The sequence below is a fragment of the Schistocerca nitens genome, chromosome 2, assembly GCF_023898315.1.
Source record: "Schistocerca nitens isolate TAMUIC-IGC-003100 chromosome 2, iqSchNite1.1, whole genome shotgun sequence".
Classification (NCBI taxonomy): domain Eukaryota; kingdom Metazoa; phylum Arthropoda; class Insecta; order Orthoptera; family Acrididae; genus Schistocerca; species Schistocerca nitens.
In genome coordinates, this window is record NC_064615.1 from 810,091,321 (window position 1) to 810,118,980 (window position 27,660).

At 44.1% G+C, this 27,660-nt stretch overlaps 1 protein-coding gene across 1 annotated transcript in view; it reads right to left on the minus strand.

The window, feature by feature from the left end:
• Nucleotides 1-8,493, minus strand: part of LOC126237073 (bifunctional peptidase and arginyl-hydroxylase JMJD5) — a 107,719-nt gene extending 99,226 nt beyond the window's left edge. The window contains exon 1 of the mRNA XM_049946868.1: nt 8,155-8,493. Coding sequence (XP_049802825.1) covers nt 8,155-8,276 — 122 coding nt within the window. The 5' untranslated portion in view covers nt 8,277-8,493. The remainder of the gene's footprint in view (nt 1-8,154) is intronic.
• Between the last annotated feature and the right edge of the window lie 19,167 nt (nt 8,494-27,660).

Here is a 27,660-nt window from a genome sequence, read left to right on the forward strand (position 1 = left end):
CCATAAACTTGACAACCATAGTCCAAACGAGACAGAACTAGAGCACGATAAAGACGGAGGAGGAGGGAACGGTCCGCACCCCAAGAGGAGTGGGCAAGGAAGCGAAGGACATTGAGTTTACGGAAACATCCTACCTTCAGGAGTCTGATATGGGGCAACCAAGTGAGCTTGTTGTCGAAAAGAAGACCCAGGAAACGAAACTGTGAAACCACAGGCAATCGTTGTGCAGCGAGATAGAGCTCTGGATCAGGGTGGACCGTAGTACGGCGACAGAAGTGGACCACCCTCGATTTTAAAGGAGAGAATTGAAACCCGTGTGAGAGGGTCCATGCAGAGGCACGCCGTATAGCCACCTGGAGCTGCCGTTCTGCAGATGCCATCGAGGAGGAACTAACCCAAATGCAGAAATCATCCACATACAGGGCAGGGGCGACCAAGGGACCGACAGAGGCCACAAGTCCATTGATAGCAATGAGGAAAAGAAGGACACTCAAGACAGAACCCTGTGGGATGCCCGTCTCCTGGGTCCGTGGAGAACTAAAAGCAGTACCAACTCGAACTCTGAATGACCGATGGATCAGGAACTGGCGGATAAAAGTCGGGAGTGGGCCCCGAAGACCCCACTGATGAAGGGTTAGTAAGATGTGATAGCGCCAGGCCGTGTCATAGGCCTTGCGAAGGTCAAAAAACACTGCAACCAAATGGCGGCGCTGGGAAAAAGCCTGCCGAACTGCGGATTCCAAGCGAAGTAAATGATCGATTGGAGATCGTCCCTCTCGAAAGCCACACTGGTAAGGGGACAATAGATCCCGAGATGCGAGGACCCAAGTGAGCCGACGGGCTACCATCCATTCAAGTAACTTACAAACAACATTAGTCAAACTAATTGGCCGATAGCTGTCAACAGATAGGGGGTTCTTACCAGGCTTAAGGACAGGAACCACAATGCTATCCCTCCACTGAGAAGGGAAGTCACCCTGGAGCCAGATACGGTTAAACACCCGAAGAAGATGTTGCCGTTGTGGAGCACTGAGATGTTGAAGCAGTTGGTTATGAATGGAATCTGGGCCAGGGGCCGTATCATGAGAAGAAGATAGAGCAGAAAGAAATTCCCATTCAGTAAAAGGTTCGTTATAAGATTCTGACTCACAAGTGGTGAAACATAAGGTGAGAGCTTCAGCCTGCTGTTTTTGATGAAGGAAAGCAGCGGGATAGGAGGCTGACGCCGATGCCACTGCAAAATGGGTCGCAAGATGTTCGGCGATAACTAATGGGTCCGTACAAATGCCATCTGGGAGGTGAAGGCCTGGTAGGGTGGACTGCCGATGGCAACCTTGGAGAGAACGAAGTGTAGCCCATACCCGTGACAGAGGGACAGTGGAACCAAGGGAAGAAACGAATCGTTCCCAACATATCCGCTTGCTCCGTTTGATTAAATAACGGGCTTTAGCGCGAAGGCGTTTAAAAGTAGTAAGGCTGGCTACGGATGGGTGCCTCTTGAAGTGTTGCAAAGCTCGACGGCGATCACGGATGGCAATGGCAATGGCCGGACTCCACCACGGGACTTGCCGGTGACGAAATAGTCCAGATGAGCGCGGGACAGCAACGTTAGCAGCGCGAACAATCGCGTCAGACACGTCACGTAGGACGTCATCAATACAACCCGACAAAGAGGGAGAAAACTCGACCTGTGCAGTGTATAGAGGCCAATCGGCGCGGTGGAAATACCAACGAGGTAACCTGTCCATCGGGGAGCGCGAAGGGAGCGTGATAATCAACGGGAAATGGTCACTATCACAAAGGTCGTCGTGTGGCGACCAGTGTAATGAAGGGAGGATAGAGGGAGAAGAAAGAGAAAGATCAATGGCAGAAAAGGTACCATGACCGGCACTGAAATGAGTAGCGGAGCCATCATTAAGAAGGCACAGGTCGTGGTCTGCAATGAATTGGTCTATAAGAAGACCTCGTCTAGATGGAAAGGCACTGCCCCACAAAGGCTGATGAGCATTAAAATCCCCAAGGAGGAGGAAGGGAGGAGGAAGTTGCTGAAGAAGGGTGGTTAAGGCAGCAGGTGTAAGAGCCCTGTCAGGAGGGAGATAAAGATTGCAAACGGTGACTGCAGAGTCTACGTGGACCCTAACAGCAACCGCTTCCAATGTAGTTTGGAGAGGAATCCACGTGCAAGCAATGTCGGTACGGACCAACGTACAAACGCCACCAGAAGCCCGCAAGGGTCCGACCCGATTTCGACAGAAAACACGGAACCCACGGAGGGTCGGTGAGTGAGCATCAGTAAAATGAGATTCCTGGAGAACCACACAAGCTGCAGAGTAGGACGAAAGAAGGGATTTCAATTCCGGAAGGTGTCGATAGTAGCCATTACAATTCCATTGGAGAACCACAGAACGATGGTTTAAATGAGGGCTGAACACGCTAAATCCAGTCATACTGCCGGGTCCCCACCCGTCACAGACAAGGAGGGGGCGACATCCATAAACGACAGGTCAGAATCCAGTTGTGAAGTCGGGGAAGGGACCTCCGGTGACACCAGAGGCTCTTTGTCCCGGGACTTATGTTTCTTCTTCTTTTCAGGCTGAGATCGAGGAGGGCTGTGTGGCATAAAGGAGCCAGCTGCAGCAAGATCAGGAACAGAAAGAGACCGGGCGACCTGGGGGCCGACAGACCGCGGCTCTCGCGGTCGCCGCGCGGCAGCGGACCTTTGACCTGGAAGGTGCCGGGAAGGGGCATCCCGGGAGAGGCACCCTTGACCGGCAGACGCCGAAGGAGTGGGACACTTCTCCGGCTGGGGATGGGGAGCAGCACCCAGAGGAGAAGGTGTGGGAGCCGCAGGGGTGGGGGGGAGGAGTGGGGTCCGGGATGGGGGTAAGGAAGGGGGGGGGAAGGGGGGAAGATGTAACCAAGGCGTAACTTGATGTCATGGACACAGGGTGCAGTCGTGCATATTTCTTACGGGCCTCTGTGTAGCTTAAACGATCGAGGGACTTATACTCTTGTATCTTTTTTTCTTTCTTATATACTGGGCAATCTGGTGAACGTGGAGAATGACTACCACGACAATTTACACATACAGGAGGGGGAACACAGGGACTCCCCTCATGGAGGGGACGTCCACAGTCACCACAGAGAGGGTCCTGGGAACAGCGAGAAGACATGTGGCCAAAACGCAAGCACTTAAAACACCGCATAGGAGGTGGGATGTACGGCTTCACATCACAGCGATAGACCATAATCTTAACTTTCTCAGGAAGGGTATCCCCTTCAAAGGCCAGGATAAAGGCACCAGTATCAATACGGTTATCTTTAGGACCCTTCTGAACACGCCGAACAAAGTGAACACCCCGCCGTGCGAGATTGTCCCGAAGTTCCTCATCAGTTTGAAGGATGAGGTCCCTGTGGAAAATCACACCTTGTACCATATTTAGAGACTGGTGAGGGCTAATAGACACAGGAATTGTGCCAAGATGGGTACAGGCACGAAGGGCCGCAGATTGGGCAGCTGAAGTAGTTTTAATCAGCAACGAACCCGACCGCATCTTGCTCAGGGAGTCCACTTCGCCAAACTTGTCTTCAATGTGTTCCACAAAGAATAAAGGCTTGACACTGGTGAAAGTATCTCCATCAGTCCTGGTGCAAACTAGATAACGGGGGAAAGGTTTTGCCCCTAGACGACGGGCCTGACCCTCTTCCCAGGGGGTAGCCATGGAAGGGAAGGCCGAAGGGGCAAGAGAAGCAGCACTTGAGGAATCAGTACCACGCAGAGAGACGGCCGCAGAACGGCCAGAGTTTTGGACCCGTATGCGTTTCATCTGCATAGCGTCCGCCCTGATACCACCCACTCCGATCAGGGGCTCTCCTCACGGGCGCCACCCAGCCACAGCAAGGGCCGTCTGGCACGGCGGCCATTGCCGGGAGTTCCGATGCTCCAGGATGACGAGCAACCACTCCAAGGCATGCATGAGGAGGTCACAGCTCAGGTATCAGAAGTGTGATCCCTGTGTGTTCAGGGGGCTCAACCAAAAGGGTACATAGCGACCCCACCACACGGGCTGGCTACCGTGCTGGCTATGCACCCTAGCATCAGACCACGACGTGAAAGAAAAGGTGGAATGTACTAGGAGGGCGCACGTCGGAGACACTAGGTAAGGTGCTCTTCCCCAAATGGCTCACACTACGGAAGAAAAATTTTGGAATGGAGGTCAAACCCCAGAGGGGGACCAAGGAATGCCAAAAAGAGGAGATAAGTACGCAACAAAGCCGGAGAGTAAAACCAACAGAACCAGGAGGATAGCGGGGCCAACATAAGCAAGGACACCAATAGAGAGAAAGGAGAGGGCGAGGGGAAAGGAGTATGGAGGGGAAAGGAGGGGAAGGGAAAGGAAATGCAGCCCGGGAGAGAAAGAAGGCTGCAATGGCTCGGGGCCCCGTGCTCGCCACGCACGTATCCACAAAAGAGTTGTGGACCCCCTGGGGGGGGACCAGACTCTGAATGTGGCTCTCCAGCAGGGATACGACTTCCTCAAATCCTGCCCTGAAATGAGATCCATCCTTCATGAAAAACTCCCCACTCCACCAAGAGTGTCTTTCCGCCATCCACCTAACCTTCGTAACCTGTTAGTTCATCCCTATGAAATCCCCAAACCACCTTCCCTACCCTCTGGCTCCTACCCTTGTAACCGCCCCCGGTGTAAAACCTGTCCTATGCACCCTCCCACCACAACCAGCTACTCCAGTCCTGTAACCCGGAAGGTGTACACGATCAAAGGCAGAGCAACGTGTGAAAGCACCCACGTGATTTACCACTGACCTGCCTACACTGTGATGCATTCTATGTGGGAATGACCAGCAACAAACTGTCCATTCGCATGAATGGACACAGGCAGACAGTGTTTGTTGGTAATGAGGATCACCCTGTGGCTAAAAATGCCTTGGTGCACGGCCAGCACATCTTGGCACAGTGTTACACCGTCCGGGTTATCTGGATACTTCCCACTAACACCAACCTATCTGAACTCCAGAGATGGGAACTTGCTCGTCAATATTTCCTCTCTTACCGTTACCCACCAGGCCTCAATCTCCGCTAATTTCAAGTTGCCGCCACCCATACCTCACCTGTCATTCAACAACATCTTTGCCTCTGCACTTCCGCCTCGACTGACATCTCTGCCCAAACTCTTCGTCTTTGAATATGTCTGCTTGTGTCTGTATATGTGTTGATGGATATGTGTGTGTGAGCGCGCGCGTGCGAGTGTATACCCGTCCTTTTTTCCCCCTAAGGTAAGTCTTTCCGCTCCCGGGATTGGAATGACTCCTTACCCTCTCCCTTAAAACCCACATCCTTTCGTCTTTCCCTTTCCTCCCCTCTTTCCTGACGAAGCAACCGTTGGTTGCGAAAGCTAGAATTTTGTGTGTATGTTTGTGTGTCTATCGACCTGCCAGTGCTTTCGTTTGGTAAGCCACATCATCTTTGTTTTTAGATTTACAATTTTATTATAAATATTCCATTATGTCACACAAAAATAATCAGTTTGTAGAAATAATGGGAAGTGTGAAAACGAAAAGTTGGACACATTTTAAGCAAATATCAAGTAAAAACAGTCTTCTGCCCTCCAACTAAAACCTGAGCACTTCTTGGCAGTGTTAAGGACGACCTTGGTTTACATAAATCAGGGGTTTACAAAATACTGTGCTGATGCGGTAAGGAATACATAGATCAGACAATTCGCACCATTGGAGACCGATGCCGTGAACACCAATGGCACATGAGATTGCAACAGCCTAATAAGTCTGCAATCGCTGAGCATTGCCTGTCAGAACTACATGGCATGCACTATGACAAGGCCAAGGTCCTAACACAGACTTCAAAATATCGGGACTGTATCATCAAAGAAGCTATAGAGATCAGAGTAAGAAAATCTGATCTGAATCGTGACAGCAGATATTCCCTTAACCAAGCTTGGGAACCAGCCATTACCTGGATTAAGGAGAAGGCAGAAATATCCCAGAATGTACTGACTTCGAGGGCAGGGGGAGGAACCTCCAAAACACCAGCAAACTCCCCTGGACGTGGACCTATGAGGGAACACATGGGCTACAAGCCGGGGCGTCGAACCCTGGCGCAGACGGCCAAGAGCGCGCCCATGGCGTGGACGGAAGAGGGAGCGCCTGAGGGAGGGGGAATTGATATATACCTCACGTCTGCCATCCCTTGACAGTACATCAGCACACCTGATGAGGTCAAAAAGGTCGACTGCCGAAATATTGTGTCCTTTGTACACTCACACCAGGCTGTTCACCCGCGATTTATTTCGTCAAAATGCTATGTATTTTTACATTGAGTTAATTTGGTTACGGCAGAGGTAAGAAAGTGTTCATACGACATGTAATGTACAAGTTACCTTATATTTTATAATTTGTAAATTTGTTTCATAGATTGCAATTTTATTCAATTTGGACATTGTTATGTGTACTTAAGTTGATGTCTCTTTGATAGTAATTGTTCCTCCCTCCAGTATATATTTTTTTCATCAGTGCCATTCATTTCTTTGATTTTTTGTGTGATGAAACTTTATTACTTGTAGATCACTTTCTAATTTTTTCAGTGTTTTCCAGAGGGGGGCAAATGTCCAAAATATTGTTTTCCTAATTTAACAATAAAATTAATTGTACAATTCTAACATGTTTTCAGAAACTACACGTGCCAAAGGATATTCGGGGAAAAAACTGTCAGTAGGCCTATACCATTTTTTGTTTAAAAACTTCAGCTAATTTTCAAATCTTTAAAGTTTGCTTTAAAGTAGCGCATTGCATCAAACTTTCAGCAATTGCTGATAACAGAATGTATATAAAGCAATAAAAATTGGCAAGAGTTCATGATATTATATACAAAAGCAGTACACAAAATCTCCGTTCACAACTATATAATGGGTGTCATGGCCTGGATGGCTTGACATGGAATGACCCAAAACTGGTATCATATAAAACAAATACATAATGTTGTCCTGTAAGCCCTACATGGCACTATTATACACACAATATAACTCGTGATTTCGCAACGGGGATGTTGACAGTGGAGATAAAGGGTAGTAGGCCTATCCCTTACGTATGCTTTAAGACGTCTCTCCTTCCAAGCATGAAGTATCACACCGCATTCTGGGTACAGTGAGACTACATAATATTACAAGAACGTACATACCAATGTAAGTCAAGTAAACAACATGTGGACTGTCTTTCTTAACACTTTTAACTCACAAAAGTCCAGTAAAGCAAAGTAACCCACGCTTTTATCCACACTATTTGACATCGGCCTCCCCCATCCCTTTCCCTAATTTTTTCCTGCATTCATTAACTATTTAGCATGAAAGTCATAACCAGATGATCACAATATTCCCACTTCATTTAAAACAACACATCTCAAAGGTACAGACTACCCCTACCTAATTACCACAATCATTAAATTGTACTTTGATTTCTATGACCACGTTCTTATATAATGGATTCCTGACAACCTCTTTTACTGTACCGTGTGTGTTGTTGTGAAATACGATTACACAACAATATGGCTGTAACGTATCAAAAGCACTGTCCGGACACCTTAGACTGAATGTTAAATTATTCGTGTTAGACTTTTTGAAAAATCTGCGCCCGTCATTTTTACCGGCAAATTCCATATGATGGTAAAACTGTGATCCATCACGTGGCTACAGCATTACCCTATGAAACAAATAAGCCATCTCCAGCCCTCCTGAACGTAATAAGGCAGTACAACTTTATGCGTAATTGTGCATACAGTTGCATTTTGTTGTAGAACTCTTTTTTTATGTCAGGAACATGTTGCATGTAAAACAGCTTCTGACAACTGCAATACAACTGTCTCTCTTAACATCACTCAACTATTAAAATTAACAGGCAAACTCCTTTGTTGTGAACGGTTTATCCTAGACTGAAAACGTGCTGCTGATAGAAAATTCAACAACCGATAGTAAAGCACCTTGCATAAAATTTTGCAAGTGCCATAACCCCTAAAAATTTGAATACACGCATTGACAATCGTTTCCTCCTTTCGCAACGCGAATTGTACAACGAGAGAAGCGACTGCAATCGTAAAACACAACTACCACAAAAATAGTAACATACCTATTCTGATGATTAAGTGCCACACGAAGCAGGTAAACAGTGGCAGGGTGTACTTCTTTTGGCAAAAAAGATAAAAGATCGTCCGGAATGAGACCACCTATCAACTTCACTATAGTCTCCATTCCAAGTCAGGTAAGACGACAAATAACAGATCACATACACAAATTCTTCTAAAATTCTCATTACTGCTCACATGCGTTTCAAATTGCGCCCGCAAATTACATCTCTGCTCGTGAGAGATTGTTAGAATCTCTGGACCAATAACATGTAGATGCGTTAAGGCGTACGTACTTTTTTTTTCTGGTATCATACACATGGCACCCGTACAAGCATAACATAACAGAATCACAATGACGCAGATAAAGTGAGATATAAAACCGTTACATAAAAACCGTGGTCCTTGTGATGTAAAAAGTTATGGCCTTTATCAATGTACCGTAGCGTTGTTTCTCAAAAATTACAGAGAGAGTAGTGTACAAAAGAGTCTCTGCTTTCCTGAACAAAAGTGAAATATTCGTCAATTAACACAATGGCTTTAGGAAAAAAATAGATCAATTGAAACAGCTGTATATAATTCCTTAAAACTTGTTCGAAATTCCATACATCACAATGAAGTCAACTGTGGGGTACTTTTAGATTTAAGGCATTTGATGTTACTGATAATAAACTATAGCTCGAAAATCATACTGCTGTGTGACAGAAGTAGAAATACCATACTTCACGTAGGAAACTCAGGAGTACCCCAAGGTTTGGTACCTGGACCCATGTTGTTCTTGACATTCACTCCGTTTACATGGAGCTCCCAAACACGTAAACCGACGTCCCTATACCGCTTCTGGGTGGTCATATTAACACTTCAAAATCGATTCTGGAAATCCGCCTGTAGTTGCCTGTTTTCCAATTCCGCAATAAATTTTCACTCCCATGTAAACGCAACCGACGTTGAAACGTGCTTGGGCTGCCAGGCTTCGTTTTTTTTTTTTATATATATATGTTCGGTTAATACGGATGGTGTGGCTTTTTGTTCAGTGAAGGAAACATTAAAATATTAGACTTCTGCTGTTTACTCCTCAGCTAATTGAAAAGAAATAGCGATTGTGTTAAATAAATCAGAAACTGTAACAACTGTTTTTCAGACGCCATATTTAACTTGGGCTAGCAAATCTGCTTCAGACCTTAACATGTAAACACAAAACAGTTTCCGAAGTTCGGTTTTCGTCTTTCGAAAGATGTGTCGCATGTAAACATACTGTGTTATAAACGGCGGGACAAGCTATTTACACAAGCTAACGCTGCGCTTTTTCATGATACTAAAAGTATCTTTATTCTTTATTAATGCTGCGAATGAGACTGACTTGCACAAAAAAACAGAAATAACAACGAAAGAAGCAAGTAACTGATTTAGGGACACCTTTTTATTTGTAAATGAGGAAAAAATCGTGGATGAGTATCACCCACATATCAAATTATGTGAAATTCGGTGAACTGATGATACTACAAACGCTAAGTACGAAATTTTTAGGTATTTGGTTAGCTGACCATCTAAAGTGGGATAAACGTATAGATGTACTGTATTTTGAGTACTTAAAAACTGCTGCAGTGAACAAACGTTAGTTTGTACCTGTTACGGATTTATGCATAGCCAGTTGTATTATGGTGTCTTATTTTGGGGAAATTCAAGTCTGGCCAAACTCTCATTTACTATTCAAAAACGAGCAATAAGAAGGGCAAATGAGGCTGTGCTTAGGGAGACCTGTAGGGAAATTTTCAAGGAATTTAATATTATGACGCTTCCATCTGTGTGAGTCACCATCTGCTGGGTTGGAGATGACTACTAATTTCTTAGGGCGCAGACTGAGGACCTGTGTGGCATTATTACAACCAATAAAACAATATTCAAAATTATTTCATTAATTACTGAAGCTACAAATCATTGCTGTTTCATTTACGCTGACTAGAAGTTACATAATCCAGAGAAGAATCCGCTGATTCCAATAGCGGACTTATGGCTGTTGAGGACACTGTATCAGCTTCAGGTGCAAGTTGGTGACACCCTGATGCGGCAGTTTCTCCACCCGCTGGAGAGGTAGGCACAACCAATCGGTAGCTTGGTTTTGCAATAGTGGTGACCATGATGTGCCGTTTGGGGAGATCTCAGTACTTCCCAGATCACTGTCTGCATTTCCCCTCAGGTGGACCATGATGTCGGATGCCGTTTAGTTGGCCTGCCAGTATAGTGGGCCTTGAGATCTGTGTGATGATGGAGTTTAGAGCTGCTCTTGCCATTGACTCGAGTCATGTTGGTAGCCCCTCGGATTAACTAACAGCATTGGCTGCTTTGCTGACTTCAGTATAGGATTCTGTAACCCATCAGCATTGGCTTCGAATCGCTTATCGTCTCATAGGGCAGCAAGTGCAAGTCCAACACTAGAACATCCTCAAACACAAGATGTTACCATGCCATAACCACGGAATCGAATGTGTATGATACTGCTGATCGAGTGCTAGAAGCTAGTGAGGATGAAGTATTAATGTCGTCAAGGAGAGACTCTATTCTACAGCATCATTTGTAATGACTGAATTGATTTGCTCTTCCTGAGAAGTTAGTGGTCTTCAGTTACACTACGTTTGTCTGACGAATTTTTTGCATGGCCTTTACTGCTTAGTCAGACTCATGGTAGATGATGTTTTGTCCTACCAAGAATCTCTTATGTAATGTTAAGGGAGTAAGTAAGTCATTATGATCTGCACTGTTGTAAGCGTTTTCTGCTTGGTTGCTCACATTCTCTGTTAAGAGTGTTGAGGTAGTTATCTTTCTTACCCAGTACTGGTGTTGAAATGTTTGCTCTTCCTAGCTTCTGGCTCGTGACACTTCCACATGATTGAGTGATGTTGGCTGTTTGAACTCCGAAAAAAATTTTACTCTCATATTTCCTTACTAATTTTGTCATGTAACATTCCCCTCCACTTTAATAAAATTCATCCCAGATATTACCCTTTTCTATCTGTTTGGTTTACTGTCTTACATGTTTTACATACTTTGAACCTTCTGTTCCTTTGACCACAAAAAATCTTATCCTAGCCCAATGTTATTTTTATAGCTTTCTTGTTTTTTCTTCTTACTCTAAACACTCTTATTTATTAGTATGTATCCATTCCAAGGGAATATCATAAATGGTTATTTCCTTTGCATGATTTACTCTCTTACTGAGCCAAATGTAGACTGCACAAATAACATTTTATATTCTGAAATTTGTTCTTTTTTCTGCGATATTTAATTCATCTATTGCCCTTGGTTCAAAAAATGGCTCTGGGCACTATGGGATTTAACAGCTATGGTCATCAGTCCTATTGCCCTTAGTAAAGTGGGATCTAAAGTATTATTTACAAAGGTTAGGTTTTGCATGGGTAACATGGTAAAATGTTTCTCTGGCTAGTGCAGCACTGATCGAGTTACTGTGCTTATCATGGTGCCTGTAATCATAACAAGAAGAGGATACTTTGTTCTGGCTATATCACACTTGGTTCCATTTACTACTAATGTACTTTGTTTAACTCTATTTTTGCACTCCTGTAAGCATCTTATCATTGGAGCAATTTACTATTACTGTCTTTGATGAAAATACAGAATATTACCAGTGACTACTAATCCTCTTAAAATTTGACTGAGGCATTGATACTATCTCTCTGATGCTTCCATGTTTGCTAGTAATAACTGAATTTCATGTGATCGTTGTCAGTTCAAACTACCTGTACTGAAAATATGGTGACTAACTCGTTGACACAATTGCTAAGACCTCCTATTGATGTAACAACATGTGTATCTCTTTGTTCTTATACAAGAAACTCTTCATTATTTCACACTTGTACCCACATATCGATAATTTTCCATTTGACCAGCAATGCATGGATCGTGAAACAGTAGCAACAAGAATTTAAACTTGCAACTGGAAACTGTATGTTAATATACACCCTAGTTCGATTTGAATAAAACTTAACCACACCAGCATGAAATGAGAATGCTGTATTACTTTTCATTAGTGGTACAACATCTCATATCGCTGTTGAAAATTTTTTCCCCTTACTGCAATCCAAATAGAAACTGCTGTATCTTAATCACCTTTGTTTTACCTACATGCAAGAGCATTATACCCCAGGTAATATATTGCAGTATCATGTTCAACACCACCTAGGTAGTAGGATTAAACCATGAATCCCCTCCTTCCACAGTAAAAATGTGTATCTCACAGAAAACTACTATAGCAAACTAAAAAAATCAATCTAGGTAAAACAACGCAAAATTAAAAACAATACACTGGTGCTTCATCACTTACCCCTTGATATAAGCTCGTAAGGTACACCCTGTATTTCTTTTGTTCTATTTGGTAATTCCATTTTCTGTGGCAAAAGTACAGGTATTTGTGGCAACATGACAATTATATTCTTAAAAGGTTTAACTCGACTAACACGTGCAACTGATGTTTTCGTCGGTAATTGTAACCTGACATTGACTGGTGAAGTCACCTCCACTATCTAATATGGTCCTTGAAGCTTCATCAAGAATTTCTTGGTTTTACCCTTTGGGGTATACAGCGAGTGTACCGTTAGGTGCCCTTGGAGGGATGGACTGCTGACTATTGTCCCTCAGTCACAAATACCTCCAGAGAGGGGAGCACTTTCCAGTGATTAAGTCGAATGTAGCTACCTAACAGCTACATTCTATCCAAATAGCCCTCAGAAAATATATACCACTTATAGATCAAACTTAACAGTATCAAGAAACCGCTAAAGTTGAATTCCATGGATAACTATAGGTATTAAAGCACAATATACAAGTGTAGAAAGTAGGTATCGACTGAAGAATACACCAACAAATATATCCTAACCCTATTGAAAAACCTATTACAGAAGCATAAAAAAATGTTGAATATGAAGTAGATGACATTAAAATGAATGTAATAACCTTTATTATCAAATGTGCTTACGCAGAAGTGTTTCATTTGTATTGTAATGGTAAGAGTTAATCTTGTGTCTGAACTGAAAGCATGAAAGAAATTGACAAAACCATAATAAGGCAAAGTTCAGAAGAGAGGTGGAAAAGGGAGATAACGTGCCACCACACTTAGTAGACAACCACAATTCATTGATGAATCAGTGACAGCTGCTTATAGAGAAAAAAACATACACAGAACATGATGAGTACACAGTCATGTGTTTTAGAAGACCATCTATTAGCTAGACAGTGGTTGTGATGGCGAACATAAAGGAAGAACAGACACTACAATTACAAGCAAATAGCCGGCCGCGGTGGTCTAGCGGTTCTAGGCGCTCAGTCGGGAACCGCACGACTGCTACGGTCGCAGGTTCGAATCCTGCCTCGGGCATGGATGTGTGTGATGTCCTTAGGTTAGTTAGGTTTAAGTAGTTCTAAGTTCTAGGGGACTGATGACCACAGATGTTAAGTCCCATAGTGCTCAGAGCCATTTTTTACAAGCAAAAAAATAAATAAAATAAAACTAATGAACCACTTCTGGCACCTTGGTTTGATATTGACAACACATACTTCACAGAGGAAAAGTGTCTGTTTGATAAAATCAGGTTTTATAGATAAGAATCAGATTTTATAGCTGTAATGTTAGACTCCTGTGAGGAATGATTCACGTCATTTACAGTCGACACAAATTTTGGTGTAGAGAAGGATGATCAAAACCAGTTGGACGGAAGAGAAGACCAGTGAAGCTATATTAAAACAAATAAATATAGCTAAAAACCTTCTCAAAGGAATCGAAAGAAGATAATCAGTCTTTGGGCACATGTTGAGACACAATAGCTGCTTTAGAAACAATTTTTAGAGGAGGAGGAGGACCAAATTGCGAAACAGTAACATATGAGAACTGGTGCTCAATATAAGGCACCAAGCCTATGATGGCAAAAAGTGGCGAAAGAAGAAGTGAATGACATCGAAGTTTTTATGATTAGCCTTTGTCAGAACACCGAGAGAAGATTTCATACAAGAAAATAAGAAGTGAGTGTTTGCAGTGAAGAGACAGCATTTATTAAAAATTGTGATGTTGGCAGTGTAAATCAGGAATCGATAAGCATCACGCTCAAGAAAGGCACATTTCATGTACAATTTCTCACACACTTGTTTGTGCACCTCAGTATCACTAAGGAACAAGAGAAACAGTTTCTCTGTCTTGCACACTGTACCTGTCAGTATTGTCCTCTACTTATTACCTCAAATGTCTTTACTTTCTCTACCGAGTATGTCTTTGTCTAATTCATGGTTAACATCATTATCCAGCAGGGAACGTGAAATCCTCTGCACCCACATGAGAAACCTACTGAAAGCTACTTGGCTGTCGGACTATACATGACGTAGGTACGCAGGACAACCCAAAACTCGACCGCCATCGTTTGTGACTCTAACTATACTCAACAAAAGTAGCACAGGGCAAAGTGCTGGAGATTTCTTTGATGTGTGTGACCAAGATCCAGGTATTCCACAAACCATTATCACAAGGAATGAGACATCATCCTACTAATTAACGGAAAACGATGCTGTGAAAAATAATTCAATACACACAGTGTGCTTATTGCAAGGAGCTGATAGACGTGGTGCTGTCCTCTGCATAGTGTGGCTCTGGTAAAAACACACTATTATTGCTTATTAAAGGCAAACAAATAAATTGTAGAGTGTGTCTTAGTCAGAGTTTTGATAGGCTCTCGCCGTTCCATGGTATATCTTTAACGCAATGCCCATATTAATCCGTTTTTAAATATTTCAGTCATTGCAAGGGACTATATCGCTGGGACTGTCATTTTCCTGTAACCTGTCGCTTTCACTCATTGCTCCTTATTCGTTTTAGACTGAAAAAGTCATTGTATGTTTCAATTTGTGTATTCTTTGTTATATAGATTAGTGTGAGCAACGATACATAATATTTCAGCAGATTTATGCAATTATGTAGACATTTTTGTTTCAGTCCTTGCAGAAAGTAATCAGTATCTGAACTGACTGTAGAAAGGAATCAAGCAATGCTGTTTCAGGTAGTCAGGGACTGGGAAGAGAAAAAAAACGCTATTCTGCAGAAGAAACAGGAAGTTAACATTATGTTATTTTCTTAATATAGTGAGAGAATTGAAAGAAATAAAAAAAAACCTCGCAAGTCAGTGGACCATAAGTCTGTCATAGATTCTGCAGGAACAAACTCTTGGAGTTCAAAACTACTGCAGTTATTACACAAATTTTAAAAGTTATATAATTTTGGAATAATTTGAAATTAAAACTGGATTTAGACAAGGGCATGGACTCTCTTCATTACTTTCAAGCTGTGTCTTAGATAAAGTAATCAAAGTAGGGCACAAACTAAAATCAGAAGTTAAAATGGACTAACAAAATAAATGAGTAAGAACTAGTATTAGGTTAGGCTGTTCAACTGTTGTGGATGAAATGGAGATTTTGTATCACTACATTCGAACAGCACAAAAATAAATATAATTCGTAAATGAAAAACGGAAAGAGTAGAGCTAGAAAAATAATTAAAAAATAGCGGAGTAAATACCTAAGAACAAAGTGATACCCAAAATTCAAGAAATTCGATTGGAAAAAATCGAGAGATTTTCTCAGTTCAAATATTTGTGCAAAACCACTCAAGAGACTGGTACAGAAAAGATTGATAATGAAATTAGTTGTCTCAAAATGGAATCAGCTTTCAGGTTTGAAAAACACATTGAAAGTTAGATCTCTATCGAGAAACATAGAAAAAATGCATATTATAAAACAAATCTTGGATCATACAAGGTAAGCAAGCGCTATACTTGTTTTTTTCTGTGAATTTTTAATATAAATGATCGTCGAGTTTGGAGATTATGTACAGCGATAATGTTGTCACAGTGGGAACAACAAGCAGAGGTTTGCACTGGGTTATATTTATTATTAGTGGGGTAGCCTAACCATCGGAAATTCATAGGACAATGTAAAGGATTTTGAACTCTGAGATTAAGAGATATTTATTTGCTCTAATAACTGAGAAAAATCACAATAAAAATTAACAGAGAGCCAAATTCTCTTCAACTCAAATCAATTTACAAAACAACACTAACATTGTGGAAAGGCACCAAGACGTGTGGGAACAGTATGGAGAAAGTTTGAACAAGATCTACCCATTTGGGAAATTAGCAAAATTAATATTAACAGTATGACAAGACACTACAAATTATAACTGAATTAAGCAAAACAAACTGCATGCCAACGTGAGTAATGATCTGCTCAGAATATGGACCACGATACTGCAATTGGGACACATGTTCTCCAAAATCAGCAAACAATGTGCCCATCAGCACCAAATGGGAATATGGGAGACTGTATGGAGAAAGTGTAGCAAGATCTGCTCATCTGCTGCAGCTTGCAGAATCAAAGTTAATAGTGGAGCAGTGTCCCATCAATTGGTTGGCTTCTTCACACCAAGCAGAGTGGTGAGATAACTCAATTAGACTGGATACACCAAATTTTGGAGCAAAAGCAATGGAACTTTCCATGCTGGTCGAGTGGCATCTCAGTGTCTCATCTATTGATGTCTATTTGGAATGTATAAAAATGTCATGTTCAGTTATTCTCTAGGTATAGCAATGATGGTATGGTGGCTTCCACAGAGGGCTAGGAGAGGTGTCAGCTCCATCAACATAATCACGAAACAGGCCACAGCTATACTTCCACACAAACTGACCAGCTGCTACGGGACCTTCGCCATTCCTAATGAGATTCAATGACCGCCTCTTGCTGACAAAGAGGACCCAGAGGCCACACCAGGGACCACCCTCCCATTGAGAAAAATGCAAAGCTTTCCTCCTAGCAAATGCGCCCAGTACACCTTAGATAAAATGAACCACGAAAAGGTGGCATAGATGAATCAATACTGCAAATAATATGTTTCAGTATTGTTTCATGTCACCCCTTCATTCCATTTTTAAAAGGAGTAAAATGTTCCCAGATAGTAATCCTCATTTGTCACCTGGTTAAAGCATCCCGTAACTTAATGAACCACCAGACTCAGAAAACGATCCTTAACAGTCGTCCATCATGGTTTCTAAAAAACTAAAAGGCATGATTTTGGCTATCTGATTTATAATAGCATTATCATCTGAGAATAAATATGGTACCTCAGATTTGTACACAAGTAAAATGTGTCAGCAAAATCACAAGATAATCTCTTGAACTCCCCTACCATTTAACATAAATCTGATATTCATAACATTATCTTTTGCCCTGGGGGCACACTGCAGGTTTGATGTTTAAGTGACTTAAGGAAAGAAAATTTTCTTGTTACATAATGAAAAATCTGTGTACAAAATGCATATTTCTTGGAGCTGCATCCACTAGTTTCAACTTATGACATGGTTACTACAACAGGCTGTTAAAATTACAATAATAAAATAAATCATTTGTATGAATGTGTCACAAGGAAGACTAAATCTAGCAAATGTTGTGTCAAAAGGATGTGTTGTAGATATTAAGGCTCATAAGAAATCAACAACTACCAATATTTAACACAACATGTTACATCTCCAGTAGTATAGAAGGTCTGTTTATTTATCTTTTCTATTTACAAGTTACATAACTCTGTGCAAAAGACACAAAATAAACGAAGTATTCTGATAATTAAAAAAACAGAATCTGGTGGCACTTCAATGAGCTGTATGTAATTGTTACTTAATAAATGTGACTTAGAGAATATTAGATGTGGGCATGAGCTGCACCACTAAATGGTGGCACCTGCCACTTGTTTGAATTGAAACATGATTTGTTACAAAAATTATTTTTTAAATAAATTAATTTTGTTTGTAAATCTACTCATTCTCCACAATATGTAGTGTTTTCAAATGGGCTTTATTTACAGAGTATTCTTAAAAATTTTCTTCTTCTGAGACACAGCTCAGGTCATGTAAAACTATTATCATTTAAACGGACAGCCAAATTTGGGCTGAAAGATCCCAGAAGGCCAGATTACGTCGACACCTGTTTTGTGTTGGTCGACACAGCATTGACAAGAGATGCGTACCAGAGGATCCTTTGAGGTTTAACATGTGGGCCAGTAGCTGACCTCTACACCTGTTGCCCAGGACTCTCCTTGCATCTCCCTGCATCCACGATCCTCAAACAGTCATACAAACCAATTAGCTAGGTTTGTAACCATAATCAACAATACTCCAGCACATGATAATCTTGGACTGATGACCTCGCTGTTTGGTCCCTTCCCTCAAATCAACCAACAAACGTGATAATCTTGTCTTGACATAGCATAGTGATTGCATCTTAGAATGAATGTGATTGTGCAATCCAGGAAATTTTAATATAAAATACTTTGGCTTGATGTCTTAGTTTAATTTATTAACCCACACAGCAAGGCAAATTAAACATAGTTTCCACAGCAAAAGTTAAGTGCAAATCCTGGCACAGTCAAACACCGCAAGCACCAAAAATCTTAAGTTAAACAAACTGCTGGTCCTCTATCTTATTTTTGTTTGTGTAATTGTCTAAGTGAGATATTTGCTATCTATAATAAGTTCAGAGAGTGCAGCATGATCAAAATCAGACAATATATTCCAGCAATACAGGCTGCTGAACATACGAAAATGACACAGAGGAAGATACACTTCCTAACATAAGAAGGGTCAGGTTCATTCAACTCGGTACTGGTAAAAGGTGGCGTCTGAAAAATCCTCAAAACAACTCGGCAAATATCCCAGGGCACAATTCGCAGCTAACGGTGAGCCAAAAACATCTCATAACCACTTCTGTAGTGTGTTCACTGACCATGCAGGACACGAAATCACTAAATTCGCCTCTTGCTACACACAAAAGTCACTTCTCACGTCACAACACAGTTCGCTACACACTTTAGAACTTTAAACAACTGGAAGAAACTAATGGTTTCCTCATAGAAAGATATATCATCTCACAACGAAACTTATAACGCACAACGTGGTCAGAGAACCAAAAGAAATTGAGGTAAGGTATAAGACTTCAACCAGTCTACAAAGTCTTTTGGGTGCTGTAATACGAGCAATCTACACCAGCCGGACCGAGCAAGAGGAAGATCACTCCCCATGAACTCAAGTACGGAAATGTATCTGTCACTCAACAGATTGAACAATATTTTCATGCCTATGGAGTATCTCTTCAGTTGTGCGAGTGGACCCGAGATTTCCTCTCACAAGGGAACCTCCCCCCATCGCACCCCCCTCAGATTTAGTTCATAAATTGACACAGTGGATAGGCCTTGAAAAACTGAACACAGATCAATCGAGAAAACAGGAAGAAGTTGTGTGGAACTATGAAAAAAATAAGCAAAATATACAAACTGAGTAGTCCATGCGCAAGATAGGCAACATCAAGGATAGTGTGAGCTCAGGAGCGCCGTGGTTAGCGTGAGCAGATGCGGAACGAGAGGTCCTTTTCCCTCGAGGGAAAAGTTTAATTTTTTATTTTCAGACAGTTATTATCTGTCCGTCCAGCCGTCCGATGCGTGGTAACTGCGCCGTAGTGTGGGAGTAGACGTGATTACCATTCCTCCAGGTTGTACACCTCTTGTGCAACCGTTAGATGTGTTTAGTTTTCAGCAAGTGAAATACTTTGTGAAAAGATTATATGATTTTGCGAAGTTGCACAGGTACACAGAGCAGTATTGTTTACATGGTCGTGTGTCAATTATCAAAGTTTAGGCACTCACACATAATCAACTTCGCTCTCCAAAATTCCAGGACATGTTCAGATTTGCTTGAACATATGCAGGATTTGACGGTCTACACACGGCAAAATTTGGAAACGTTAAAAACATATGTTTTGACAGAGCACAGGGAAAACTGTGCGACTGTTAAACTGTTGCATTCATTTGTTGCAGTTTATGTGACAAACTCTTATGTTTTCATTACTTTTTTTGGGAGTGATTATCACATCCACAAGAAAACTTAAATCGGGCAAGGTAGAAGAATCTTTTTACCCATTCGCCAAGTGTACAAGTTAGGTGGGTCGACAACATATTCCTGTCATGTGACGCACATGCCGTCACCAGTGTCGTATAGAATATATCAGACATGTTTTCCTGTGGAGGAATCGGTTGACCTATGACCTTGCGATCAAATGTTTTTGGTTCCCATTGGAGAGGGTGCGGTCGTAAAATACAGACACTAAACTTATTACAGTGAACAGAGACGTCAATGAACGAACGGACAGATCATAACTTTGCGAAAATAAAGAAAGTAAACTTTTCCCTCTTTTTTTTTCTAACAAAAGAAATAAAACAAAATCATAGCCATCCCTACGGGGCACCGCCACTTGCGTCCCTGCCAAACAAAAATTAACTCTTACCTCTTCAGGCGTTGCCTTCCTAACAATACGTAACCACTCTCCATCTAAAATATGAAGAAACTACACTATACGGGACTAACGTGTGTGCATCAACCCACAAAAACACGATGAAAGGAAGGGGGGAAGGGTATTTCTAGTAGGGTGCGGAATGTATTTTGTTAATCAAGCCTGGAAAACTAAAACAGAATGAAGACACCATCGAAGATAGTAAACATAAATAACATGAAAATAAAGCTACCACTTCGTGTTAGGCTTCCCAGCGACTGCGCCCACTGATAAAGATTGTTCAATATATGATCGTTTGCAGTTCGTTCTGACCTCATCTACCACTGCCTGGAACATTCCAGCTACACGGCGGGCTGTGAAAGGCACTCCATAGGTAATTTGCGAAGCATTGTCGATATCTGGCATGCCCGGAAATAGCATGATGTCTTTCTTGCAAATAGAGCCAGAAGTAAAGTAAATTCTTGTGTCCGTCGCGACAGAGGTAATGGACCGCATGTCCACGTATCCAGGTGACGGAGTTGGTTCGAGTCTTGGGGTAAAATGTCTCATCCGGAAACAATAACGTGCGTGCAGATATATGCTCCGGCCTAACTTGCAAGAGATAAGCCAGTATCTGCCGCACTAGGTGCCAAACTGGTTCCACCTCTCCACAGCTGAGGCGGTGCTCGTCAGAATCTACTGTATTACAAACCACACAATTGGGAGATTCTGCCATGTGGATATTGTAGAGACGTTATTGCGTCACCAGCTTCCCATTAACGACTACGTACCATTGGGAAACAACATCGGAATCAAGCTTGGCATCGTGTACAGTCTTCCACACCACGCGCCACCGTACGTCAGGATATTTTAGTTTGACCACATTTAGGGGGCGGCGTTGCAGCATGTCGTGATATAGGCGTCGAGTTGTGGCCATTCGTGGTGTTCTAAATAGAAACGTCCTATATGAAAGAGGGGCGCTGGGATGTCCTGTAGTGGCACCGGCGCTCTTAGTGAAGCAGGTCGTAGCGCCGTCAGAGGCAGACTCGTGAGGCTCGTAGGTTAACGGCGCAGCAGACATAAATGTGAGCTAACATAGAGGGCAATGGCCCTATCATGGACGTTAACTAGGCCGAGACCACCTTTTTCCTTGGGGAGGGTAAGAATACGTATCTGATCTTCAGTAACATACCAGCGGTGACGAAGTATCCCAGCGCTGCCATAATGCTACGAGCCAACGGTTTCGGAATGGATAGCGTTTGGGCGACATGCGGTATGCGGGACGCAAGGTATACATTGGCATAATATGCCCGCTGAACGATTTTGAGTGATCGCAAGCGCTGATTTGCAATTCCGGCCCTAATTTGGTTAAGAAGGCGTCGATAATTGAGTGTCGTGGCGCGTCGCATGTCGTTCATGAAATCTAAGCCCAAGCAGCGGACAGTATCACTGAAGTGTAAGGGGGCAATGTGTTCCTGCGCTAGCCCAATCCCGATGCTCAAGGCGACGGACTTGTCAACGTTGATTTGGCTACCAGAAGCTGTACCGCAGGTTGCAATCCAGTCCAAAGCCGCGCCCATATTGTCAGCTCCACGTATGACGATCATCAAATCATCCGCATATGCGGTGCAGCGATAGATGGAGCCGCCGAACTATATCCCAGTGAGCCTGTCTCGGAGACCACACAACAAAGGTTCTAAGGCCAATGCAAATAACAATGTTGATAATGGACATCCCTGTCGTACTGATCGGCGGATCGGCATGGGTGCCGTCAGTCTTCCTTAACAAGAACTCGAGAAATAGCACCATGCAGAGGCGTGTCAACACTGTGATAAAGGGGTCGGGGTGTTCCATGCGCCGCAGAACGGCTGTGAGGAAAGTGTGGCCCACACGGTCAAAAGCCTGGCTGAAGTCGATAGACGCCAGGGCTGCCGGCAAACGTCTCACCCGTGCAAGGGAGATGAGATCTCTGTAATGACATAACACAGTTCTGATGTTGTTGGGTCTCCCCAAGGACGTCTGATAGCTGGATAGGACGTGGAATAGTGTGCCGCGAATACGTTCTGATAGCAGCCTTGAAAAGGTCTTGAAGTCGCTGTTTAATAACGTTAAGGGGCGATAATCGCGGACATGATTCCGTCTCTTCGGCTTATGGATTGGGACAATCAGTCCTTCCAAGAACGGTGCAGGCAACGGTATACCCGGGGACATCAATTCCTGACAAACTTCAACCCAACACGGTACCAACAGTTGTTTAAAGGCTCGATAGAACTCTAATGGTAATCCATCGATTCCTGGTGATTTATAGGGAGCACGTTTACCAATGGCGTCAAGCACTTCCTCTTCTGTCACCTCTCCCAGTAAGGTCGGTACTACGTCGGGCGTAACTGTACCGTGGACATGTGCTGAAACGGTGTCTACCGTCGCCATATCAGGGAGCACTGCTGAATAAAGTGGAGCGTAATGCCCATAGAAGGCTTCTGCTATATCTGCTTGTTCTACCACGTGTCGACCGTCGTCCGTTATCATGTCGGTTACCAGAGTCCTACGGCGCCTCCTGCGTTCTAGGAGCACGTGGTGCATAGATGGCCTTTCGGATTGTATCATGTCTGGAGCACGCGACCGTATAACAGCGCCCTGTAAATGATGGCGTGCTAAGGAGACGAGCTGCGCTTTCGCGCGATTGACTATGATCTGTCTGTCAGGTGAGGGATCCGTAGCAAGACATTCCCGTAGGACGGTGTAATAAAAATTTTCCGCGCTCCTTCTCCAAGCCGCCGCTTCCCGACCGTAAGCCATGAAGGTGCGCCTAAGAGCAGGCTTCGCACACTCAATCCACCAGCTGAGGGTCGATCGATAACGACCACGACGCTGTAAGGACGCGTTCCACGACTCTTCGATAGCATCTTTACATGCCGGCTCGTCCAGATGGGCGACGTTCAATTTCCAGGGGGGCCTACTGCGCCACACACGTGCGGGTTGGAGGGCAATGGTGCAAATATAGGCTGTGTGGTCGGTGAATGCAGTGGGCCAGAGCTCTGTTCCTCTCGTCGCCGTCGAAAGGGTGCTTGTGACGTAAATCCTGTCTAACCGACTTGATGAATGACTTGTATAATGGTTGTAACCAGGAGATGGGCCATGGATGTGGCGCGACGTGTCGATCAGATAGAGGTCACGCACTAGCATTTCCAATTCCGCACACGGGACGTCATGTGGCTGCTGATCAGACGGAGATAATGTACAGTTAAAATCTCCTCCGATCACCATATCGTCTATGCGGCCCATAAATAGACGCGTAATATCTTCCGAAAAAAAGCGGGCCCGATCTCTCCGTCTCCCTGATCCTGAAGGGGCATATACATTGATGAGCCGTACACCGTTGACAGTTACTGTCATGGCTCTTGCACTCGGTAAGTACAGTACGTCCGTAGCCGCCAAGCCGTCCCGTAGCAGGACAGCGACACCAGAATCGGTAGAAGAGGCGTGAGAGATGTGGGCGGTATATCCGTAGAAGTCAGGGAAACTAGCGACACATACTTCCTGTAAGTGGGCCACGTCGATGTCCGCCGCATCGAGCATGCGTTGTAGCATTGTCAATTTGTGTGGTGCCCTTATCGCGTTGATATTGATTGTGGCAAGGCGAAAGGTGTGCTGCCTAGTTTCTTCACCTAGGGTAGACGCCATGGCAATCGAAGATAACCGCAAGAGATGCCGGACCCACCGAACCCGTTACAAATTATGAGTCTTTCACGCTAGGAGTGGCATCCCCAACGCCACCCCCTCCTCTGTCATCCGTGCCCTCTCCAGGAAGTTCCTCAACATCGTCCGACCACAGTGGGTGCAACACGATGCTGTGTAGCTGATCGGCACCTAAATCTCTCTCACGCACGTCGTCTTAGGTAGAGGAAGACGGAGCGCCGTCCATCGACGCGAGCTGCTGCATCTGTGGTGCAAGAAGTAACTGGGCACTCGTAGTATGGGCAAGTGAACCGTCTACACTACTTAGACCCTCAGAAGGCGCAGCATCCATGTCGTCTAACGAGATGCCACCTTCTTGACCGGCCGTGTGTAGGAGGCAATCGTCAGAAGGGGTCCGCCGACGTCGCTTGCGTCGTCGAGGCGAACGTTGCTTTCGAACGTGGACATCCGTATCCGAATGTGGGAGGCAATCCAGCGTCGTATCACTTTCCGCTAGGAAAGCCGCGGTCGGGACAATGTTCGCGTCCACGTCCATCGCGTTCTGAATGTTATGTTGCGTCTGGATTCCGTAGGACTGTTGCTGCTGTTGATGTTGTGGAGGGGGCGACATATGGGTTGGTATCGGGGGTCCTTCCTCTTCCTCCCTTGGTCCTTCTGACGTCGATGGATGTGCCCGATCGCCCGTTTCGTCCTCATCTATGGTGCGCATCGTCGTCTGAGCGTACGTGAGGGGCAGAATTGTCGTCCCCGTCAGGGAAACGGAGTCTCCCACTGGTGTCTGCGTAATTCTACATTGTAAGCAGCTCGATAGAACATAGCCTTCCTGCCCACATCCGGAACAGGTACGCGGTTGACCGTCGTACATTATGATTGCACGACAGTCACCGATGTTCAAATAGGACGGCACATGTTTCTTGAGCTCAAGTTTAATTTGGCACACACCATTGTAGACCTTATACGTCAAGAAAGTTTGCCACTTTTCTGCAACGTGGCTGATGAAATTGCCATATGGTCGGAAGGCGTCATTGACAACTTCCTCTGGGACCTCGAAGGGGAGCTCAAAAACCCTTACAGTCCTTAGGCCCATGCCTGCATGATCCACCGTCACTGGACCGATATGCCCGTCAGAATGTTTGAATCTGAGTGAGTTCGAGTATTTAGACACCACTGTAGAGCAGCCCTCTGCACTGGTCATTTTAACATAAATCACGCTCGCCGTTATAGAAAAATGTATTCCGACGACAGCCGCCGGATCTAAACGTAGATCGTCGCGCATGAACTGTTCTATTTCATAGGCTCGAGGACGAGCGTGATCTGGTTGGAAATTAATTTTGATCGTATCGTGGCGCCATGTGTGTGCCATAGTCGCACTGAACTTGGAACAAATACAACTCGCACCGCGAGAAGGTAAACACAAGCAAGCGCTCACGGTCGCGCACGGCGGGGCACAGCGGACGTCCTCGCCCCACCGCAGCCGAAAGCAGAGTCTGCTCACGCTAACCACGGGACTACGGCGCTCCTGAGCTCACACTTTCCTTGATGTTGCCTATCTTGCGCATGGACTTTTCAGTTTGTAAATTTTGCTTATTTTTTTCATTGTTCCACACAATTTCTTCCTGTTTTCTCGATTGATCTGTGTTCAGTTTTTCAAGGCCTGTCCACTGTGCCAGCTTATAACTAAATCTGAGGCGGGTGCGATGGAGGAGGTTTCCTTGTCAGAAAGATCTCAGTACGGAGAACCGCCGAGAAATACATCGAGTAAAACAAAAGTGATATCTTCCGTTCCCCAAGGAAGTGTTATAGGCCCCCTGTTGTTCCTAATCCACATAAATAGTTTAAGAGATAATCTGAGCTGTCCTCTAAGCTTTTTCGCAAATGATGCTGTTATTTACATTCTAGTAAAGTCACCAGAAGAGCAAAGCCAAGTGAAATATGACTCAGCCACGATATATGAACGGCACGAAAAGTGGCAGTTGTCTCTCAGTAAGGAAAAGTGTGAGATTATATACGCGATTAAAAAAAAAGTCTAAATTTCGATTGTACGATAAATCACCAATTTAAATACCTTCAGTTCAACTAAATACCTAGGTATTACAATCATGCGTTTACTACGAGGGATTAATGAGTTTTCTATAGAGCAGCTTGAACAGGTTGGATTTGTGTTATGGTTAACCATTCGGTTTGAATTTCATGCTGATGCATTGTGAATTTTACATGCTATTATTCTTCAGCCTCTTTTTCCATTGACCTATGGGGTTTTAAGTGAGCTCTTCTCTGAGTTATGTGGAACAAAGGGTCCCTTCGCGATTTAAGACAGCGCATTATTCAACTAAAGTTGTCACCCCACATCAGGCATGAACTGGAGAGCAAGCATTTTTGGCATGTGCAATATCAGCATGAGACCATGCCTAAACACATGGATGAGATCTGCAACACTGTGTTAGCAGTGGGCTTGCAAGTAGGAGAAAGTGATACTGTTACAATTGCTACTAGGCTTTCCTAAGTCTGTTTCAGGTGTGGTGACAGTAGACATTTTGCGTGGTCATGCCCAGAAACAGGGACTGCATCTGAACATCTGATGTCTCCAGGCACCGGCGGGGAAAAGGACCCCCCCCCCCCCCCCCCCGGCCTTCCTGTTAGGGGTTGCTCCCGCACTGAGCGTTGTGAAATCTGAGGCTCTGCCTCAGACTTTTACTGTCTTTGATGCAGAATTGTTTGCGACCTTGCGGGCACTGGAGCACATGAGACATTCTTCCTCTCCTAAATTTCTTGTCTGTTCCGATTCACTCAGTGCCCTTCACTCATTGCAACGTTTGTATCCGGCAGACAAAATTGTCCAGACCATCCAGGATGCCCTCCTCCGACTACAGCGACTGGGGAAGGTTGTAGCTTTCTGCTGGGTTCCGGGGCATGTTGGCATTGCTGGGAATGAAAGGGCAGATCTCGCAGCCAAGGAGGCGTGTCTCGCCCTACAAGTATCTTGCACGCACTCACCTCGCTGTTGAGCTCACGGGTCATGCGTCGGTGGGAGGATGAGTGGCTGGAAGTGACTGACAATAAGCTCCGTATAGTCAAGCCCACAACGCGTGTGCGGTATACTTCCTTTCAGCCCCATCGACGGGACGAGGTTCTCCTCACTCGGCTTCGAATAGGCTACAGCCCTATGACGCACGGCTTCCTGCTCCAGCGAGAGGACCCTCCAATTTGTGGTGCTTGCGGCGTCCAGGTCACTGTGCGCCACGTTTTATTGGATTGTGTTTTATTTTCTGACCAGCGGGTTGCGGCTGACTTGCCAGCGGACCTGCCATCTCTTTTAGGCAACACTCGGACGAATGTGGTTAAAGTTTTAAAGTTCTGTGCCCTGCCAAATGTTTTTACAAAGATTTTAGGGAGAGGATTTTAATTTGCTCACTGTGTGACAAGCTCGCCCATATTTGATGTAAGTGGCCAGC